Source organism: Lepus europaeus, chromosome 12 (genome assembly GCF_033115175.1).
Source record: "Lepus europaeus isolate LE1 chromosome 12, mLepTim1.pri, whole genome shotgun sequence".
In the NCBI taxonomy this organism is placed as follows: domain Eukaryota; kingdom Metazoa; phylum Chordata; class Mammalia; order Lagomorpha; family Leporidae; genus Lepus; species Lepus europaeus.
The window spans coordinates 91,867,272-91,889,029 of record NC_084838.1 but is presented as its reverse complement, the minus strand read 5'-3'; the positions used below and the strand labels follow the sequence as shown (position 1 = coordinate 91,889,029).

At 61.9% G+C, this 21,758-nt stretch overlaps 1 protein-coding gene across 2 annotated transcripts in view; it reads right to left on the bottom strand.

Moving 5' to 3' along the window:
• Positions 1-21,758, bottom strand: part of PHF2 (PHD finger protein 2) — an 86,885-nt gene that overhangs the window by 4,096 nt on the left and 61,031 nt on the right. The window contains exons 5-19 of one of the 2 annotated variants that reach the window (XM_062208513.1): positions 20,604-20,745; positions 17,443-17,629; positions 16,441-16,603; positions 15,515-15,602; positions 14,954-15,060; positions 13,646-13,737; positions 12,848-12,937; positions 11,964-12,332; positions 10,339-10,458; positions 9,587-9,702; positions 6,493-6,671; positions 6,346-6,416; positions 6,057-6,220; positions 2,013-2,290; positions 152-247 (exon numbers count right to left, since the gene is read on the bottom strand). In XM_062208513.1, the coding sequence (XP_062064497.1) occupies positions 152-247; positions 2,013-2,290; positions 6,057-6,220; positions 6,346-6,416; positions 6,493-6,671; positions 9,587-9,702; positions 10,339-10,458; positions 11,964-12,332; positions 12,848-12,937; positions 13,646-13,737; positions 14,954-15,060; positions 15,515-15,602; positions 16,441-16,603; positions 17,443-17,629; positions 20,604-20,745 (2,262 nt within the window). The remainder of the gene's footprint in view (positions 1-151; positions 248-2,012; positions 2,291-6,056; positions 6,221-6,345; positions 6,417-6,492; positions 6,672-9,586; positions 9,703-10,338; positions 10,459-11,963; positions 12,333-12,847; positions 12,938-13,645; positions 13,738-14,953; positions 15,061-15,514; positions 15,603-16,440; positions 16,604-17,442; positions 17,630-20,603; positions 20,746-21,758) is intronic. The other variant, XM_062208514.1, reaches the window with a different exon arrangement.

The following is a 21,758-nucleotide window of genomic DNA, read 5'->3' as shown; positions in this document are numbered from 1 at the left end:
CAGAGAGGAGGGGCGGGAGTCAGGGGCTTCCGGGTGAGGCGAAGCTGGGCCCATCCCACCCCCAGGGCAGCGAACCCTCCCTGGGGGCCAGGCTGCCAGTGGTCGGCCGGGCAGGAGCAGCCCTGGACTCACATGCCTGCCCTGGCACTACCTGTGGGGCTGTAGGGGGCGTCGTCCGAGCCTTTCCTCTTCTTCGACCGGGACTTGAAGACGGGGTTGTCTTCGTCAGACTCCAGGGAGGGGTAAACTGAAGGAGGCAGAGGGAAGGCGGGGCGCTGAGCCACTGGGCGTGGCCATGGGGGCGGGGAGCTGTAGGTGCCAGCAGCCCTTCTTGACCAGTGGCCCCAGGCCGGTCCTCAGGGCCACGGGTGGCTGTGCCACATCACTGGGGACAGAAGCCACCCAAGTGAGGATGCCCCCACTCAGAGCCCGTCCACAGGGCTGGGCCTTGCCACACGGCGGGGCACCTGCACCCTGCCGAGCAGTCGTGCCCGCCCCCCAGGGCTGCTGTCCACACCACTGTCCACAGAGCTGAGACCCAGAGGCCTGGCCACGGAGGCAGCTGCAGCACCCAGGAGGAAACCAGGGAGGTGCAGGCCCAGGGTCCTGGGAAAGGCTCTGCGTGGGGAACAGTCTCCGCGGCTATCAAAGGAAATCGTGTCCAGTGTCCATGGCGCAGGGCCTGCCTGGTAGGAGCGGTTCAACTCAGGGACCTACCGGCAACCCGCTCTGAGCCGGGCGCAGCCCTCTAGCGCCAAGGCTCGCCAAGGACCCTCGGGAGCTAAGACGGCCTGAAACAGAAGTTGGCTTCGCTGTCAGTGTGTTTGTCGGAGCAGGGCGGGCCCCACCACGAAGACCCAATCTGTCCACCAGATGTGGGGCAGGGCCAGTGGGAGGCGTCTCCCGGGACAGTAGGATAAACATGTAGCTCTTCCAGTCACAGCAGCCTTGGGATGGCTGAGGCCCAGCCTCTGGCCATGGGAACAGGTGTTGGAGGCGGCCCCGGATGAAGTGAGCCATAGCACACCCGGCACGAGCCTATGCCAGCTTCTCTCACCAACGTCCCCCTTGCAGCTGGAGCAGCTCCCCCTAGCAGGAGCCAGGAACTCCCAGCCTACTCCGGTGTGGCCCCAGGGTTTCTCCACCTTACAGAGACCAACAGGCTGGATGGTCAGGGTGTCGGGCAGGCCCTCTGAAGGCCAACTGTGCGGTGACCTGCAGCCCAGCAACCACTTGCCTGGGACAGAGCCAGGCAGCATGCAAGTACTGGCCCCCGGCGGGAAACGCACACACCCATGTTCGCAGACGGCTACTCACGACAGCCCAGAGCAGAAGCAACCCGCGCACCCACCAGCACACAGACAGGTTAACACAACAGCGGAGCGTTAGTCAGCCTTATAAAAGGAAGGGATTGCGGCCGGCGCTGTGGCCTGGTGGGTAAAGCCACCGCCTGCAGTGCCGATGTCCCACATGGGCGCCGGTTTGAGGCCCGGCTGCTCCTCTTGCAATCCAGCTCTCTGCTATGGCCTAGGAAAGCAGTGGTAGATGGCCCAAAACTTGGGGCCCCTGCACTCATGTGGGAGACCTGGAAGAAGCTCCTGGCTTCGGATCAGCCCAGCTCCAGCTGTTGCGGCCATTTGGGGAGTGAACCAGCGGCTGGAAGACCTCTCAGGAAAGGAGGAGGGAGGCGTTCTGGACTGTGATAGCCCAGATGAACCTTGAGGATATGATGCCAAGGGAAATCCATGAAATGTCCCGAACAGGCCAACCCACAGAGAGCGGAGCAGTGGTTCCCAGGGGCTGGGGCGAGGCGATGGGACACAGGGTTTCCTTCAGCGGGGGTGACTGCCCCAGCGGACTGTGGCCTCGGCTGCACACGCCAGCTCCCCGAGTGCACGCTTTCCCACGGCAGACCTCACAGCGGTGAACCGCAGCTCAACATGAAGGTGGGCCCGTGCCACCCCGCCGCCCCAGGCCCCAGAGCAAGCGGCCACCCGTGCCGTGCCGCTCACCATAGTCCGAGTCCTTGAAGCAGGCGTCCAGGTGGTCCTGCTCCTCCTCGTAGTCGTCCAGATCCACGCTGTTCTTGGCGGGCCTCTTCAGCAGCCGCTTGCCTGCACCCTTGCCACCGCCACCCCCGTTCTTCCGGGTGCCGTGGGCCCCCAGCGAGCTGCCCTTGGCCTGGCCAGCGCCCCACGTGGTCTGCAGGCAGGAGTCGGAGGCCTGCAGGTTGGCCATGGACAGCATTCCCTGAATGGCTTCCTGCGTGCTGGGGGAGGCCGGGGGCTGGCTGGGGGCACAGGGAGACAGGCACTCAGCCCTCGGCCACGGCCCACAGCCCAAGGCCCATGCCCATGGGCCTCGGCAGCCCAGCAGAGGGCACGGAGTGGCAAGGGTGGCCAAGGGCTGATGATCTCCCCATGGGAAAAGGCCAGCTGCGCCCCTCCACTCACCTCCCCATACGCCCATGGGGAAGGCTGGAGGCCCGGGCAGGGTCAGGAGGCCGAGGACAGCGGGGCTTCCCCCGCCCCTGTGCTCAGCTGTGAAGATTCGGCCACCTCCTCTCATGCCCTTCAGTGGGCTCCGCACAGCCCCACACTCCCACATCTGCACCCTGCACCTCTCCCCAGTGCAGGGTGTGCCCCGCCCAGGTCACCTGTCAGCCACTGCCCTGGGATGGCCTTCCCTCGCCAGGGGACCCCACATCTCCATGCCCACCCTTGTGGCCTCCCTGGACAGGCACAGCTGCCGCTCGGCTCAGCCCAAGATCTCCGGCGGCACCGGAATCCCAGGCTTCTCGTGGCCACCCAACCGCCACTGCCCCGGGGCTCAGGCTGTGTCCTCGGACCCGGCCCCAGGCCTGCGCCTCCTCCCCCGGCGGCACTGGCTCCCTGCCTCCCAGAAGGGGCTCCTGAAACACCCAGGGTGTGACAGGCTTGCCTGGGCTCCGGAGGGCCGGACAAGGTGGTCACTGTCACCTCACAGAGCCAGTGCCCAGCACTGCTAGACAAGGGTTGCCTTAAGGCTGCCCGCAGGGGCCTCCCCTCCAGGCCCCCAGAGCTGCCCACACGGTCCAGCCCCAGCCTCTTCATGAGGCCCTGCCCCCACCCTGGCTCACCTGAGCAGCTCACAACAAACAGCTGATGGGTCAGGGGTCCCCCTGGACCCCCAGGCCATGTGCAACCCCACAGCCTCCCACACTGCCACTCGGGCCTGGCCTTCAGCATCCCTCCTGGGCCACATCCTTGCCCACCGCCCTGTGACCCCAACCCTGGCCAAAGGCGGACAGGACAGCCAACCCCAGCCTTCAGGGAAGGCCCAGTCGCACTGTCACTGTATCCAGCACTCCAGGAACCAGACTGAGGCACGCAAGACGCCTGCCATCTCCTCCCTCCACTCTGGGCCTGCCCCTCCCAGCACTCCTTTGGTACCACCCCCATTATGTCCAAGAAATGGCCAGAACATTGTTAGTGAAACCATGAGAAGAGGGTAAGTGGTAGAGGAACTCATGGCAGGCCCAGGCCCCACTGGGAGTGCACATGGGTGCTGCGTGGGCTTATACACCCATGCCCTTTGCTGGAGGCGGGGCGTGTGGGAGGTGAGAGATGAGAGAGGAGGCCAAGGCAGCCGCAGGGGCCATCCACCATCAGCAAACACACAGGCACCCAGGCAAGAGGGTTCCCAACATGGAGGCCCTGCCACCAGCCGGCCAGGAGACAAGGCTGTCCCCAGTGAACACAGCTGCTCCTGTGGCTGGCCATGCCAGCTTGTCCAGAACTGTCTCCGAGGGCAACACTGACTGAGGTCCAGACTCATCGGCCCTCTGAGGGTCCCGTGGACGAGGAGAGACTGTGCTGTGAGCCTGGGGAGGGGGGGATGCAGCCATGTTCAGTCGCCGCCCACCAGTCGAAGCCACGAACACGGGAAAATCAAGTCTGGCGAGGCAGCCCTCAGAGTCCTTGGAGGCCCGTGGTACCTGGGCCGCAGTGCTGTGGAGCAGGGAGCACGGACAGCTCACCCCACATGGCCTGCACCAGGCCCCTGACGCTCCAGCCTGCCGGGCCCAGATAGACAGGAGGGCGGGGCCTGCAGCCAGCCTGCAGCGGGGGTGGGGGCACCAGGACACCCACCACGCGGGTCCCACACAAAAAGCACGCTGCCACCCATGCCATGTAAGTGACCTGGGGGCGGGCCCGTCTGTCCACGCGGTCGCAGGCGAATCAGTGGGCAAAGCTTAACCAGTTGGCGTAGAAAATAATACTTTAATCCTCCAATTATCATACCAAAATCCTCTCCTTTTCCCTCTCCAGCGGTAAACACTAAGCAAACGATCCCGAGAAATTAGCATATTTTCCTCAGCTGTTCTTCCCCAAACAGTCAGTACTCAAAACAGAGCAAATGGACCATCAAAAACTGACCGACGCTCCAAATGGGAGACTTGGGAGAGGAACTGCCCGCGGCGGGTGGGGGCCGGCCGGCTGCAGAGGCCCAGTAGGCACGCGTGTGCACATGTGTGGGCACATGCTAGTGCTGCACAGCGCGCTCCTCTGCACACACGCACAGGACCTGGCAGCTTGGGGTTTCTCCTTAGGACACAGGCCAGCCCCCTCCTGGCTCTCATTCACAGCCAGAGCCCCCGACCCGACCCTTGCAAGACCCCTGGTGCCCAGCCAGGTACCCAGACCTATTTGCCGCCAACATGGATGGATGGCCCCAGACGCCCTGGCCCCACAGTGCCGGCATGGCGGTGTCAGTTGGCACACACTTGCTACCCAAGACGTGGACCCCCGACACGTGGAGCCCTGCCCAGCGAGGGCCACAGCTTTGGCGGGGGGGCAGGGCAGGCACTCACAGCCAGACATCACCTGGTGGGCACAAGCACCTCTCTACCAGGTCAGAACATAGACCACCTCATGCACACAGGGAATCTGTCCCCAAGGCACTGTGGGTACCTCCAGTCATGCTGCAGTCCCATTAAAACAGAGTGCCTATGGGGCTGGCGCTGTGGCGCAGCCGGTAAAGCCACTGCCTGCAGTGCCGGCATCCCACACGAGCACCAGTTTGAGACCCGGCTGCTCCACTTCCAAACCAGCTCTCTGCTGTGGCCTGGGAAAGCAGTGGAGGATGGCCCAAGTGCTTGGGCCCTGCACCCATGTAGGAGACCCGGAAGAGGCTCCTGGCTCCTGGCTTTGGATCAGCCCAGCTCCAGAGCCATTGCAGCCATTTGGGGAGTGAACCAGCGGATGGAAGACCTCTCTCTATATTTATTTATTTCAAATAAATAAATAAATCTTAAAAAAAAAAAAAAGTACCACCAGCTGGCTGTGAAATAAAACACGGCCAATTGAGTCAGCCAGAGCTCCTCTCAATCACCCTTAATCCGATTCCACTGGAGCCCCTCTGTCATCTAAGAGTGGCCTCAGCCCACCCTGAACAGTCCTCGGGGCTGTGCTGAGCTGTCGACCGCGCAGCCCCGGATCACCCACCCTGCAAAGTGCAGAGGCTCGGGGCAGCAACCCGGCAGGCCCCATGGGCCCTGTCTTCCGCAGGCCAAGGCACTCCTGTCAGACAAGGGCCCACGTATCACAGGCTGGCGCAGTCAACACCCTGGAGACCCCAGGCGTGGGCTTGAGAACCACATGGAGAGTCTAGGCCTGCCTCTGCTGTGCACTGGGGATCTGTACCTGGGGAACGCCACTCCCCATGGTGGCTGGGGTCCCCATGTGCACCCAGCGGGAGGGCTTCGAAGGCATGTGTAGACCCACCCCCTCAGGCACTGGTCTGCAGTACTCAAGTGGAATCCCCTTATGATTCTCATGTAACAAAACGAGGTCACAGTGATGAAAACAAAACAGACACCTGTGACCTCCCTGGGATGGCTTGAGAGCCACAAGCCCTAGCTCTCCTTGCACACAATGCCCAGTGGGATGCTGGCCAGGCCGGCACCTCTGTCCTCTGGGAGCCCTGCCCGGGCCCCAGCCAGCTCAGCCCCTGCTGGCCCCAGCCCCGCAGCCCGAGGGCCAGTCATGCACCTGGCGGACGTGGCCAGGGCCCACCTGTTGGGGTTGTACTCGAGCGCCCCGACCTCCTCGCTGGCCTGCAGCAGGTCCAGGATGCCGGCCGCAGAGCCCCCGCTCTCCTTCTTGGCTTTGGCGTTGCGGCTGGGCTTGGTGTCCGTGTCGATGTGCAGCGAGCCCTCGTCTGACGAGTCATCACTCTGCTGCGAGGGACAGAGCAGCCAGTCAGCGGGGCTCCCGGGACGGAAGGGGGCTCCCTCCTCCCTTCAGGCTCGCCAAGGGCCTCTGAGAGCCCCGCCCTCCGATGAGCACAGGCTGGGTGGCTCACCTTGTACACGGTGGAGTCCAGCTTTGGCTTCGTGGCAGGCGTGGGCAGCACCTCCTTCTTATCCAGCAAGACTGTGAGCAGAGCAGACGGCGTCCGGCACTGGCCCTCCATGGCCCGGCCCCCTCCCCCAAGCCCCGCCGCACTCACAGGACAAGTCCCTTTTCGGGGCATTCTTCTTCCTCCTGATGGGGAACTCGTCGATCTTGAGCTCCCCGTCGTCTGACACGTACTCGTACTCATCCCGCACGGGCTTGGGCTGGTCCTCCTTGAAGTTCTGCAAGGCCCCGAACACCCCAGGGCTCGTCGGGGGCCGCACCGCCTTGGAGCTAGGGCAGCAGAAGGCGGCGAGTCAGCAGGCGCCCGTGTGGCCCAAGGCCAGCACGTGGGCAGGATGGCCCTGGGGACCCCGGCCGGGGACAAGTGTCGGTGCTGCCCCTGCCTGCTCAGGGCTTCGGGAGCTCACCCCGCCCCAGCCCCACAGCCCACTGCCGGATGCCGTGTTCCCCGAGCGTGGCCCTGAAGCAGCCCACGTGGCACGAAGAAAGCCCTTCCCTGGACGGTGTAAGTGCACGAGCCTCTGCCCCACTGTCCAGGGCCGCAATGGGCGTGGGCCTCCCGCCAGCGGCTCGGATATCCTGACACTGCTGAGACCAGCCTCACACACAGCAATGGGATCAACCTGCCTGGGTTTTTTTTTTTCCCCTCCCACGCTATTTTAGAAAAATAAATTCATGGCCACGGCCAAAGCACAGACACAGTGATCTAAGAGCCACGTAATCCGTCTCCCTGCGGGGCCAGGCAGAGCTCCCGCAGACAGGCGTGCCCACGCACGCGGCCTGCGAGCACTCCGGCCTTGGCCTCCGCGAGGGCTGCAGTACAGCTTCCCTCCCAAGGGCAGGGACAGCAGGCCCAGGCAGAGATGTCCGGTGCTTCCAACAGACACAGCTCCCATCGGGAGCCCAGGGAGCCACAGCTGTCTGGTCAGCACTGGGGACAGGGTGGCGGTGGGGGCCACAGCACACACACACATGCACACACAGGCAAGTGTGCGTGCACGGCTGGAGAGCCACCTGCAGCTCTCTCCTCCCGTTTTACACTCTCAGTAGCACTGTCACTGACCTGATGCCATCCGGGAGCCTTCCCGGGACCCGGATGCAGAGCTTTGGATAAGGCAAGTGACACGCTCGAGGCTTGAGACACGCGGTAAGGTGTTGGGCATTGCCTAAAACCTCCATTACAACATGGCGCCTGGCGGATGTTCGAGGGGCGTGTCTGCGGCTGCTGCGGTTAAGCTACTTAAGATCAGACCACCGGCAGGGATAGGTCCGCTTTGGTTCCGGACACGTGGACAGTGCGTGATCCCTATACTTTGCTTACGGTGCCCCTGTGCGTGCTCCACCCGCGCCTGCATGACCTTTTCACTGATTGGCTCCCTTACTGTGCATGTCCTTCGTAAGCTTTATAAGCCTGTATACTTCCTCAATAAAGTGGTTCCTGCTTCGACAGAACTCATGGGTGCTTGCGGTGTGTTTGACCCGTCGACCTTACCTCTCCCATTCACCTTGTCGGGGAGTATCTGTACTGTCCCCTGCTGGTCAGGGGTTAGCCTTGGGCTTGAGACCCCGACAGTTAATGGGGCCCCGCAGATCAGACCCACACACGTTTGGCTTCTGCTGGGGCTTCTGCCAGGACCCCGACCCTTTCCGCACTCTCTCAGGCCCTGCTTCCTGTTTCTCCATCACCCAGAAAGGGAAACTGAGGCCAGGCCAAGGAAAGTGGCCACCACTTCCCCAGGGACATGACTCAACAAGCGACCACATGGGGAACATCTCAGTGGGACTGGGGGCCAAGCTCACGTGTCCTGAGCCCTGCCTGGCAGGTGTGCTGCTCCTAGAATGCTGTCCATCACTCAACTCAGCACCTCCTCCCTCCTAGAAGTCCTCCTGACTCCCATATGAATCCTTCTCTAGGGCACTTGTCACAGCCATAACTTTAGGTGGATTTATCAGATTATTAAGTTCACTTTGCCCCCTTCACTGGCCACTGGGCACCAAGAGCCAAGGCCATGCCCATGTCCTCAGCACCAGCCCACAACTGCTCGGCAAACATCTGTGGAGTCACCCACACTCCCCCTGCCAGGTGCTGTGCCTCCCACAGGCGGCCTCCTTCCAGCCCACCCCAAGCGCTGCTGTCCCGGCCTGCCCTGCAGAGGCCCACACAGAGGCTGTGCCATTGCAGCTCGCCCAGGATCTGCACCGGACCAAGGGTCCCAGGGCACAGATGCCACCAGCTCGTCGGAAGGGGGCTTGCCGGGGAACCCAAATGCTCAGGTGTGTGTGCTCTGTGTAAGTATGGTATGTGTGCGGTACAGTGTGTAGTGGGAATACAGGTGCTATGTATGGTGTGTGTGTATGTGGTATGCTCACAGTGTGGTGTGTGGTGCAGTGTGCGTGCGTGTGGTATTTGGGATACATTTGCAGTGTGTGATGTGTGTGCTATGAAAATGTGTGGTGTGTGTGCAATGTGGAGTATGTAGCCTGTGGGGTATGTATGTGTGCACTGTGTGGTGTGTAGCCTATGGGGGGGTGTATGTGTGCACTGTGGGGTGTGTAGCCTGTGGGGGTGTATGTGTGCACTGTGGGGTGTGTAGCCTGTGGGGGTGTATGTGTGCACTGTGGGGTGTGTAGCCTGTGGGGGTGTATGTGTGTACTGTGGGGTGTGTAGCCTGTGGGGGTGTATGTGTGCACTGTGGGGTGTGTAGCCTGTGGGGGTGTATGTGTGCACTGTGGGGTGTGTAGTCTGTGGGGATGTATGTGTGCACTGCAGGGTGTGTAGCCTGTGGGGGGTGTATGTGTGCACTGTGGGGTGTGTAGCCTGTGGGGGTATATGTGTGCACTGCGGGGTGTGTAGCCTGTGGGGGTATATGTGTGCACTGAGGGGTGTGTAGCCTGTGGGGGGTGTATGTGTGCACTGTGGGGTGTGTAGCCTGTGGGGGTGTATGTGTGCACTGTGCAGTGTGTAGCCTATGGGGGTGTATGTGTCTACTGTGGGGTGTGTAGCCTGTGGGGTGTGTGTGTGTGCACTGTGGGGTGTGTAGCCTGTGGGGGTGTATGTGTGCACTGTGCAGTGTGTAGCCTATCGGGATGTATGTGTGCACTGTGGGGTGTGTAGCCTGTGGGGGTGTATGTGTGCACTGTGCGGTGCCTGCACAGTCTCCCGTCCCACCTGCACCCTCACGTACCCCAGGAGTTTCTTGTTGGAGAAAGAAAAGGAGAACTTGTCCTTGTTTCCAGTCACAGGCGGCCTCTCCAGCTTCTGCTCCTCCTCCATCTTCAGCAAGGAGTCAGGTTTGCTGTTCTGAAAACAAGACCAAGCCTGAGGGCTGACCGCACGCAGAGGCGGAAGGCTGCCCACGGCTCTGCTGGCTGCCTGGGCCACTGTGGGGCACTCGGGAGCTGCGCCCTACAGACTCAGCAGCCACTACAGCCCCAGGGCCTGCAGCACTGGCCCTCAGCACCGCCCAGCGCAGGGAAGCACGAGCCAGGACACGGACAGCAGCAGGGGAAGCGAACTGTCATCAACACAGAGGGCGGCGCGCTGGGTCTCCTGCAGCCTCGCAGACACGGGAGAAGGCGGCCAGCACAGACACCCCGCTGGCGCTGCCTCCTGGGAACAGGCCAACACAGCCTGCACGCACACGCACACACAGGGCTTCACAGGCTGGTGTCACACGCACACGCACACGCAGGGCCTCGCAGGCTGGTGTCACACGCACACGCACGCGCAGGGCCTCGCAGGCTGACATCACACACACACACGCACACACAGGGCCTCGCAGGCTGGTGTCACACGCACACGCACACGCAGGGCCTCGCAGGCTGATATCACACGCACACGCACACGCAGGGCCTCGCGGGCTGGTGTCACACGCACACGCACACACAGGGCCTCGCAGGCTGACATCACACGCACGGGCACGTGTGCACATCTCACCTTGTACTTCCATTTGGCCTCCGACTTGCTCTTCGTTTGCTCTCGGACTTCCAGCCTCTCCACGTCGTTCTGCGTGTGGACCGTGTCTTTGTTGGGCACGCTCAGGACGCTCTTTGTGGCCTGGAAAAGAGAGCCGCAGTGACCCAGATGCAGATTCGGGAAGGAGACAGGACTCCTCCAGTTGCAGCACAAAGGCCCGGCCCACGGACGCCTGTCCCCCGGCACATACACAGCTCATCCGGCCGCTTATCTGTTCATTCTGTCATCCACCCAATCACCCAGCCATTCTGTCATTCATCCACCCCGTCCGCTGTCTGCTCGTTTACTAATTCATCCATCTGCCCACACATCCACTGATTCGTCCATCTGTCCATCTGCCCACCCATTTGTCAGTTCACTCGTCCATCTGCTCATCTATCCATTCATTTTGTATTCGTTCACTTCTTCATCTATCCTCTTAGTCACTCGTTTGGTCAGCCATCCACCCATTCACCCATCAGCTCATAATCCATTCATTCCTCCAGCCCATTTGTTCATTCATCCACCTATTCCCTCATTTCTTCACCCATCCTTAGTACACATATCCGGGGCCAGCGCTGTGGCACAGTGGGTTAAGCCACTATCTGCAGCACCAGCATCCCGTATGGGCACTGGTTTGAGACCTGGCTGTTCCATTTCTGATCCAGCTCCCTATTAATGTGCCTGGGAAAGCAGCAGAGGATGGACCAAATGCTTGGGCCCCTGCACCCATGTGGGAGACCTGGATGAAGCTTCTGGCTCCCGGCTTTGGCCTGGTCCAGCTCCAGCCATTGCTGCCATTTGGGCAGTGAACCAGAGAATGGACGATCCCTCTGTCTCTTCTCTCCCTCTGTAATAAACATACATCTTCTTTCCCTCTTTCAAATAAACATACATCTCTTAAAAAATCATACATCCATATTTTGTTCAATTTCCTCATTCATCCACTGATCTGATGATTAGCTTATCTGCTAATTCATCTATCTACCTATCCACCTACCCGTTCACCTATTCATGCACTCACTCCCTCGAGCCTGCCCTGAGAAAGAACACGGACACATCCCCCTGCAGCAGTGGTGGGCTGCTGCTCCCAGGAGGTGGGCGGGAGTCTCCTCCCGGCAGAAGTGTGGACTCAACGGCACTTGGTCAGGGGCTCCTGGCCTCAAAACCCCAGGGGCAGGATTCTCTGGTCAGAGAGGGTTCTCAGGGCTGAGCCTGCCTCTCTCACTGTCCACAGGGACTCAGGCCACCACGGCAGCCCTGCCCCTGCCCTCGTCCTCTCCACCAGCATCCTCCTTCCCTGGTGTGCCCACACGGACACCATGTTGTCACCTTCAGGCCTTGGCCCCAGGGACAGCTTCTCAGTTCCCTACAACCTCCCACCCCTCCCTGGAATGCCACTCTGTCCCCTCCAGCAGGTACCCCCCACCCTGCTCTGCGGGCTTCCTGGGTTGCTCCTACCTTCCTAGGCTCTGGGCCTGGGTGGGGAGCAGGCAGTGCGTCTGCCTGGCAGACTGCCCCCACAGTGAGACCCCAGAGCTTTGCAGCACAGCCGGCTCTGCAGAGGGCTTGCACCCCGGGCCCCCTCAGCACCCACCCTCGCCCACCTTGCCCTTCTTGGGTGGCTCCATCTTGGTCAACGCCTCCTTGGTGTGGGCCTCCAGCAGGTCCAGGTCAGGGATGGTGGGCGAGGTGGACTCCCGGCTCCTCTTCCCTTTCTTCTTGCCTCCATCCTTGAGCTTCAGAGACTTGGGAGGCTTGGGCGGCTTCGGGGGCTTGGGGGGTTTGGGCATTTTGGACGGCTTGGGCATCTTCACAGTTTTGGGAGTCTTTTTTTTGGACACTTTTTCTAGGAGGGATCGAGGTGGGGTGGCTTCAATGGGAGATGGGGGTTCCTCCTTCTCCCGGTCCCCCTCACAGATCTCATCTGAGGAAGCCACAGCATTCACTTCCGGCCGGACTGCCTTGGAGGCATTCTGGTGGGGGGAGCGGGGACAGGAGAGAGGGTCAGGACTGGTTTTCCGCAAAAATGCAACCGGGAGTCTCACAGCTCCCACGCCACGACACACTCCTTCATCTGTGCCAGCGAGTGACACCGCCACCAGCTGTGTCCTTGAGGGACGGGTTCACACCTAGCCACACCATCGTGACGTGCTCACACCCACCCATGCCATCACGTGACACCAACCTAAGCGGCCCTGCCATCAGCCCCGGGCCCCCACACCCCGGGGCTCTCGTGTCTTCCTGATTTCCTGAGCACAGGAGGCTGCAGGGCTGGGCCAGGCTCAAGGTGTGGGATGCAGAAGCTCCTTCCAGACCCCCACCCCTCGCTCCCTGCATCTTCACATCCAGAGGGCTGAGCCCTCACCCGGGTGAGCTCAAGAAAGCACAGGGGCCGTGGGGGACCCTGGCCCACCCCCGGTGGGCCTCCCCGGGCACGGCTGGCTCCCAGGCCAGTGGGTCCACTCTTGCTCCAGGGGTCGGGCCGTACCTCGCTGAGCCGGATCTCTCTGGCCAGGTCTTTGATGAGCTGTGAGGGTCGGAAGTGCTCGGGAAGCTCGTCCTCGTGTTCTGCCAAGGCCTGCATGATGGCGGGCGGGGTCAGTGCCTGCCCTGGCCCCCGAGGCCCCTTGTCACTCTCTACATCCCAGCCAGGACTACGGCCAACCAAAGAGGCAGGGAGCAAGGGCAGCCATAGGATGGCCTAGGTGCACAGGGCCCGGGACCCCAGCCCTGACAAAAAGGCTCTGCTGTGACTGCCTGCCCTCCCCCACTGCCCCGCAACTCACAGGTGGGCACACCCAGCCCTGGGTGACGGGGCTCACCGGAGACCACCCCCAGCTGTCTGCACACTTCTGAGCTGATGCTGGCTGGCCGGGAGGAGCCGGGGGTGTCCTGAGCCTCCCTGTCCAAGATGCCTCCTGCTCACTGGGTCCCTGTCTGCCCCCTGCCGGCTCCAGGCCTGTCTGTGCTCACACAGTGCAGTCCGCCCACGGCCGCCTAGCCCTTACCTACCTTCCCCTCTGGCGGGCCAGAGCCCATTCACTCCTCCCATCCACTGGAGGGCACTTCTAACCACCAGGGTCCCCCACCCCAGGGGGCCCAGTCAGCAGCAGCAGCAGGGTGCTGGTGTGGGATGCCCTGTACGCGTGGGCCAGCCTGGGCAGGTGAGCACTGCCTGCCCGCCCTCCCCACACCAGCTCACTGAGGCAGATGGGCTGGGCACTGCTCTCAGGTCTCCAGGACGCCCCCCCTCCCCCATCCAGGGCACGAGTGATGTGCTGCCTACCTGCTTCTTTGTCCATGACCTGAAAGCACCATTGAGAATTTTAGCTCCTTGGACTAAATGAGGGGGCAGCTGTTTCCCGGATTTGTGAGAGCCTAGGAGGAGACAGGCAGGTTAGCTGGGGAGGGCAGCCGGCCCACTGTTCACTGCCCGCCACCTGCAGGCCAGCAGCTAGTTGGGGACACGCAGGGCCCCACGTTCCAGGGCCCTCAGCCACAGCCACCCGCCCAACTGCCAACGGTTGCTCTTGGAACCTGGGGTGGCCGGTGGCCCACCCTGTAAGGGGAAGGACTGGCCTCCCCATGTCCCACCCACAGCCCACCCACAAGGTCCCTAACACTGCCCCACAGTCTTCACCAAGGATCCCCAGCAGCCTTCTGAGTCCCACCTCGGGACAGCGAGCCCAAGGACCACCCGCCATGCCTCAGCCAGGTAGGGGTTCCTGCTGGGCAGGGCCTCAAAGGCATCCTTAGGCCCAAGGATCAAGAGCATCCTCCCCTCTTCCTGCTGTGGCATTGTGCAGGCCTAGTGCTCTGACGCCACCAGGGGACGACAGCAGCACCCTGGAGGGCTCTGAACTGTCCCACGGAAGGCGGCCCAGACACACAGAGGCCAGAGGACTTGCCCAGGAGGCCAGCTGACCCCACAGCATGGCTCCACCCCAGTGCCACCCCATCCCCACCCTGGCACCAGCCCCCCAGGGCAGGGTGGGCCTCTCTCCTGCCAGTCAAGCTCAGGGCTAAAAATCATGGGGAGTAGCGGACACGTTCACTGACACCCGGCCAGTCAACGTTAAGGATGCTTGTCTCAAATGAGAGACACAGTGCAAAGCATTCTGGAAGACTCTCGGCTCATAGCCATTATCAAAACCAAACAGCAGGGTACCACCAAAACGGAAACCGTGAACAAAAGCAAACCTTGCACAGGTCTGCTCTCATACTGCCGTGTGGCCGAGCCCTAAGCAGGGGGGATGGCAGCAGGGGCCACTGGCAGAACGGGTGGGGCCCAGGACCGAAGGTGCAGCCTCAGGATGTAGAGTCCATGAGGGCGGGGACCTGCCCTGCAGAGGGACAGCTTGAGGAGAGGTCCCTGGGCTGCTGCAGAGTAAGGAAGACCCCTAGGTCTCCCGCCTGCGCAGGGGTGGAGCTGGGAGCGTTGTCCCTAACTACGCTGGGGCCACAGGCTCCATACAGCGCACACTCTTGCTCCCGCAACACGCCGCCTCACTCTCTCTAAAACTCAGGCAGCCCTCCCAGGAGGACAGAGCAGCCAGCCCCCAGGCAGTGCCCGCCAGCCTGCAGTGACCAGTACCTTTGAACGCCTCCAGCAGATGCTTCCCCATGTACCAGCAGGCAGTCTCAAAGTTGGGAAACTGAGTCAGGCTGCCCAGTTTCAACCTCCTTTCCACTTCATATGCTCTGTGGGTCACAGCAAAGAACCGCTCAGTGCACCGTGCACCAGGCATGCCGTGCCACAGCATGAATCCAGACCACAGGCACACAGAAGCCACACCCCAGCCACGCCAGAGCATGCCTCCCCATTGGGCCTGGTAAGGTGGACCAGGGTAGCAAGCATGTCGGGACAGCCACCCTGGATGGTGCCATGGGCTACAGCTAGGGGACTTGGTCAGAACCCAGGAAAGGCAGTGGTGGCCTCAGGGACCCCAAACCCACCCAGCCAGCAGGGCCACCCCACACCAGGCCCCTCAGGAGTTTGGGAGACCAGAAGCCACATGCTCCTTCCTCACAGAGCACCAGGAAACCCAGCGAGGCTGGCGGTCCCACCCAGGGCCAGCCCCAGTGCCCGTCACAGCAGCTGGGCCTCAGGGGACCCTCCCCGTGGAGCCTGAGGTCGCCGGGGCACATGCACTACCTCATCTGCATCTCCACGCTCAGGCTGTGGAGAAAATGACCCGCGAAGGCCAGGCAGTCCACCGGGGTGAGCGTGGCATAAATCCAGCCTGGGAGAGACAGACAGGGGCACAGCTGGTCTCCAGCCTGCCCCTGAGGGCAGCCGGCCTGAACCTCAGCACCCCCACCTGCCCCCAGGCCATTCCCAGAAGCAGCTTTGTGGCCCAGCCTCCACGGGGACAGCCTCCGTCTGCGGTAGCCCGGCCTGTTCAGTCCAACTCCGCAGCACAGAGATGGGAAGATGGAGGCCTGGAAGCTCTGGGGGCAAGCTCAGGACACCTGAGGACTGTGCTCAGACCCGGAGAGCGAGCCCGGCCGCCATCCTGTCCTTGGCACCCAGGGGCAAGGGAGACTGGCTGGGGCCAGACTGCAGGAAATCCACAGCTCCTCCGGGAGGGGGCAGGGCGAAGTCCAGCCCTGCTCCGGGATCCAGAGGGTTCTAGACCAACTGAAATGCCGGGGCCTTGCTGCAGTCCTGACTGAAATGGGAGAAAACCTACACACAACAGCAGAGAGACCTCAACGTCCATGGCCACCCGCGACCCTGGGGAAGGGCGGCTGACGGCTCACTGCTGAGGCATGCCCGTGGCATTGTAAGTGTGTCATTTTCAAAGGCAGGAAGTGCTGGGGACAGCAGAGTGAAGGGATCTGCTCTCAACGCTCAGGCAGGCTCTATGCTGCGCAGTCTAACCGTCCCTCAGGGTTCTAGATCCGTGGACACGCACGCCCAGGACCCTCGGGCAGCCTCGCTGTCTCTGAAGCCATGGCCACACGGAGCTCGCTCCCGCTGCTGCCAGGCCCACGGGCAATCCCTCGGAGGAGGGATGAGGCTGGGATGAGTGTCAGGCCCAGGGGAGGTGAGCAGGCCAGGGGTGCCAGGACACTCACCCGAGGGGATGAAGAGGGTCTGGCCCTGCTTGACGGTGCACCTGTAGCACTTGTCCACCTGGTCGGCAAAGAACATCTCGCTGTGGTTCGACGCTGACCGCCAGCGCTCATACAGGGAGATGTTGGCAGAAGCTGGCCGGATGAGATAGAAGATCTTCTCCCCCTGCCGAGAGAGCTCATTGGCAGAGCCGCGCGCACAGGGCCCACCGTGTCCTGATGGCTGGGACTGGGTCCTGGCTTGGAAAGCGTCCCGCCCGGGCTTACCACTCCTGCCCGTGACACCATGGCACATGGCGCTTTGTAATCCCCAAATGTGCACTCGCACGAGCCCTGGGCAGGTGAGCAGCAACGCCCTCCAACCCCGCCTCCCTTGACCGCTCAGCACCGCAAGTGTGTGCATGCATGCCGGGGCCCAGGTCTTGTCTGGCTGGCTAGCTGGTCAACTCCAGGAAGCTCTGCTCATGGCAGGTGCTGGGCCCTGGGGCCTCGTGCTCACACACTGGGCTGAAAATGAGCTCAGACGACACAGAGCCACACCTGAGCCTGCCGCCCCCAGCCCACGCTCTAGCTGATCTGGAAAAGCCATCCTAGGCCTTGGCCCCTTGAGCCTCGGGCTTAGGGTTTACTTTGTGGTTCCTTACGGTTCATTTGTCTTCCAGTCTCCCTACCTTTGCCCTACACACACCCCGGGAGTGAGACTGCTAGCACCCCGGCCCTCACCTCCCCAACTCTGCCCCCTGGTTCCTGGGCAAGGCACCTTGCTGGGCCCTCTCCAGGGCTGTCTCCCCAACAACCCTCTCCCTTCCTGGGGTGCTCCAGGGTCTGGGCTGCCCCCATGTCCCGTCTCCACAGCCTCCTCTCCAGAGATGGGCATCCCAGCACCCCTCCTGTGGGGCTGTGCGGCAGCGGCGGCAGTGGCAGTGGGGGGGGGGGGTAGTAAGGGGAGCTGGCGGCACGGAAGGAGGCGAGCTCGGAGGGGGCAGGCCTGGGGGCGGAGCTCACTTTGAGCACGTGGTGCCAGGCGGAAGCGCCGCCCGAGTCAATGTGGAAGTCGGTGTAGCCGTCTTTCACGCAGATCAGACAGTACTTGGTCACTTTGGGCTTGGCCAGCAGCGCGTCGTCAGGCCAATAGTTTTCCACCCAGGACAGCTTCTTCACGATGTCAGGTGGCTCCACAAAGCTGGACATTCTGGGGCCGGAGCGAAGAGGGGTCAGCGGCAAGGGAGCCAGCAGCCCCCACGTCCCCTGGAGGGGGGAGGCGCTCTGCAGGCCATGCCCACACCCTCCTCCCCACCTGTAGGCCACGCAGCAAACCCCCATTTTGCAGATGAGCCAACTGAGGGTGGGTTTGGGCTGCAAGATACGCTAGGCAGACACGGAGAGAACAGAGAACCCACCACCCCGGGGAGGGGGGAGCACTCCCTCTGCTGGGACTGGGAGGCCAGCATTTCACGCTGACAAACACTTGTGTGGCTGGCGAGGCCCCGGGAGTCAAAGTCACTTTTCCACACAGCCCCACCTCTTGCTGTCAGCCGTGTAGACAACTGGGCTCTTGGGCAGACAAGCACGTGTGTGCAACGCTGACTCCCTGTCCGACCTGCCTAACTCATGGCAAGACTGGACAAGGCGAGCGCAGCCTTTGATGCTGCGAAATGTCTCTGGGTAAGACACACAAGGATGCCTCAAAATCGTCAAGCTCGGAGGCGCCCGAGTGGGGACACAGCAGCCGCCAGCGAGACGCTCCATTGCCCCATCTGGAAGCCCGCTGGCACACTTCGTCTCTGGAGCCCGTGCCCACCCGAAGTCTGCAGGGAACTCTCCAGTTTTACGTCACGGCTGTATGAGTTTTCTGTCCAAGTATCTTTCTCATACAGAGCAGGGTTTCCCCCCAGGCCCCCAGCGTGTCCCCTCTGGATCTCCGCCTCGACGGCCCCTCCTGGGTACCAGCTTCGTATGGGGACGGCTTCATGCGCCTGCTGGACAGGCCCCCGGTCAGGTGGGTGCAGGACCCCCTGGGGATTTGTGCCTGTTGCTCGAAACTGACCAATTAAAACTGCCCCTGGAAAACCTGTTTGGGTAACGCCCTGGGCCCAGTCAAGGCGCTGGCCCCCAAGTCCCTAGCCTCTGTGTACCCCCAGGCCCTGTGAATGCTAAAGGCTGGATTTCCATCCTGTCTCTCACAGTCACTGAAGGGGCGCTCTCCTTTCTCCAGCAGCCTGAGTCACAACCATCACAAACCATAACTTGTCCTAGGGCTCAAATGCCCCAGCTCAGTCACAAACCTGCCCTTTAAATCCCTAGCGTGGGGGCCAGCACTGTGGCACAGTGAGTTAAAGCCCCGCTTGCAGCGCCGGCATCCCATATGGGTGCCGGTTCAAGTCCCAGCTGTTCCTCTTCTGATCCAGCTCTCTGCTATGGCCTAGGAAAGCAGCAGAGGATGGCCCAAGTGCTTGGGCTCCTGCACCCACATGGGAGACCTGGAAGAAGCTCCTGGCTCCTGGCTTCGGATCAGCTCAAATGGCCATTTGGGGACTTCTCTCTCTCTACCTCTCTAACTCTTCCAAATAAATAAAATAAACCTTAAAAAAAAAAATCCCTAGCATTGTCCATGCTGATGTCTCCTTCCCCTCCCCGGGGTCTAGTCCATGTCCTGGGTGGGCCACTGTGCAAGGGAGAGGGTCCTGGGCCAAAGGAAAGCACAGAACATGGCCCCTGCTCCCGCAGCCCGGGTCTAAGACTCAGGTCTGACCAGGCGTTCACACCCCGCACACCACAGGGACTGGCCGTCCCACCTCCCAACACGGCCCCCGACTGCCTTCATTCCTTGGCTCGGCAAAGTGAGGTGCAGAGCCAGCCCTTCCCAAGTTGGCATCCCGTGTGACGGGTACCTGCACAGCAGGCACGCTGTGGTCTGGGGGTCACTGAGAGCTGCCCCAGGCAGCACCTTGGCTGAACGTGGCAGTTAGGTGACATCTTGGGGACGACTCACTGAGGAGGTGGAGACCACGCTCAGTAGCTAGCAAACAGAGCAGAACAGGTGCCAGGGCTTGCCCACCAGCCCCAGCCCACACCTGCACGAGTGACCCAGTATGGAAGTGGCTAACCACCTGCCGTGGCACTTGGACTGGGCCGGGGGACAAGGGAAGCAAAGGCAAGACCCTGCAGGGCTCAAGAGGGAACTCCAGAGCCAAGCACCATCTGCCCCTCGCTCCGCCCCTCTGTGAGGACCCTTCCGGTCAGGGCAGTACATGAAGCGGGCGGCGACACAACTCCCAGGGTTCTTTGGTGCCCTGGAGGAGACTTTTCTTAGGAGGAACACACAGGAGGCTGCTTCCTCCAGTACCAGCCCATCTCCCTTTTTGCCTCTGCTACCAGGAAGCTCAAGTAAAACCCCATGTCCAGATAGAGTTTCTGTGCTTCTTGTGTATTCTGCAATCTCTCAGTGTGGTTTTTGACCTTCCCTGTATTTTTCCCGGCCTCACACGTGCTTTCTTGGAAGACACAAAATGTCTCAATCTCCAACACACACCTTCCATCTAGAGGAGATCGGATGCAGACAGCAGGGGAAGGGGCCTGACCGTGGCGAAGCTGAAGGCTCCAGGAGGGTACAGAATCCTGGGGACCAGGGCAGAGCCGGCAGCACTGTCACCAGAAGCAGCTGGGATCCCACCCACCTGACCGAGGACGCCGATGGCAGCACCTGGGCCTCGTGGGGCAAGACTGCCAGGGCACATCTGTGCAGGGACCTCATCGTCTAGGCAAGGGGGCCAGAGGAGCCGGGCCTGGGAGAGGGGGCAGGTGCAGGGCAGCGGCCGCTGCGAGCCCACGAGAGGGGCTGCACACACGTGTGAGGATGCCGTGGGCACAGCAGGGGCGTGTGGTGTGGGTGTGAGTGTGTGCGCCCTGAGTGCATGCCTGCTGGAAGGAATGGCTCTCCCCGCGGAGGGGGCGGGCATGGGCGGGGGGCTCCCCACCTCTGCATCACTCACACTCTGTCACAGAAGAGAAGCAACAGACGGCGGGGTGCCAGGCCCGGGATGTCACTCCCGAGACCGCGACCGGAGCTTCTCCGCCCACTCCCAGGGACGGCTGCCCCGCTCCCCGGCCCGCAGGCCCCGCTCCCAGGGACAGCTGCCCCGCTCCCCGGCCGGCTGCCCCCGCACCTGGTGTCGGAGAACTCAAGGTTGGTGACATTGAGCACGCGCTTGCGGCTGGTGCTGTAGTAGTAGTCCACGAACTCCTTCAGCTTCATCTTGCAATCCTTCTGCTTGGTGACGTCCGTCACGTCCACGCTCCGCTCCGGCCCTGGGGAGGCGGAGGCATGGGGGTGGGGGCTGAGTGCCCAGCAGGCAGCCCATCGAGGCTGGGACCCGTGGAATGGATGCACACCCTCCGCTGCCCTCACACGAGGCACTGGCTGCCGGCCGCTGGACCTGAGACCATGGGTGCTAACGTCTGTCCCCTTCCCAACTCCCCCAGCTGGACAGAGCTGAGGGTGGCCATCTGCCACCTGTACGGGTGGCCAGGTCAGCAAATATAGATCCAGATGCCTGGTCAGCTTGGACTTCAGGCAGACAGTAAATATAAAACACGCCCGGATGTATCTACACTTGGAATATGCAAGTGGATTTGTGATCAGCCGAGGGGCGGGCAGGCTCAGCAAGGCAAGAGGCCACTGGGATTCCCGTGCGCAGATGGGGCCGGGTCACGAGAGGTGGCGGCAGGTGCTGCGGCTGTCCCTGTCCTCACACACAGATGCTCCCTCCCCCCTGGATGTGGGGAATTATTCAGCACCCCCGACCCCGCGCCCAGCAGACCCAGGGGCCAGGTGCAGCGTGTGGGTCTGGCCTGGAGTTGGAAAGACAGCGGAATGTAAGAAGCGCTTTGTAGGCAACCAGGGAGGAGGAACCCGGGTCTCAGCCACCGTCCCGATACTGCCGCTCAGGCTGTGGACTGCAGCAATGGGACTGTGATGTGTGTCCTGGGGTTCTCGTGGGTGAAAAGATGGAAGCAACGAGATCCACTCTAAAATACTTCAGAGGGAACAGAAGAGTGAGGTTGGCAGAAAACCAGCCACAAGCTGGGGGTGTCTACAGCCAGTGATCGGACAGGGGCTCACCATTCATTCCCCTCATTTTCTGTGTGTTTGAAAAGCTCCATATTCAAAACAAATGTTTAAGAGGTGAGAGAAAAACACAAAAGCAATAAAAACCAAGAGCCATCTCCTCCCCCACTCTACAAGGACAGCAGCCGAGGGGCAGGGCCAGGGGGTGACAGGGAGCCCAGGGCCTCCAGGGAGAACGGGTCCCTACCTCCCA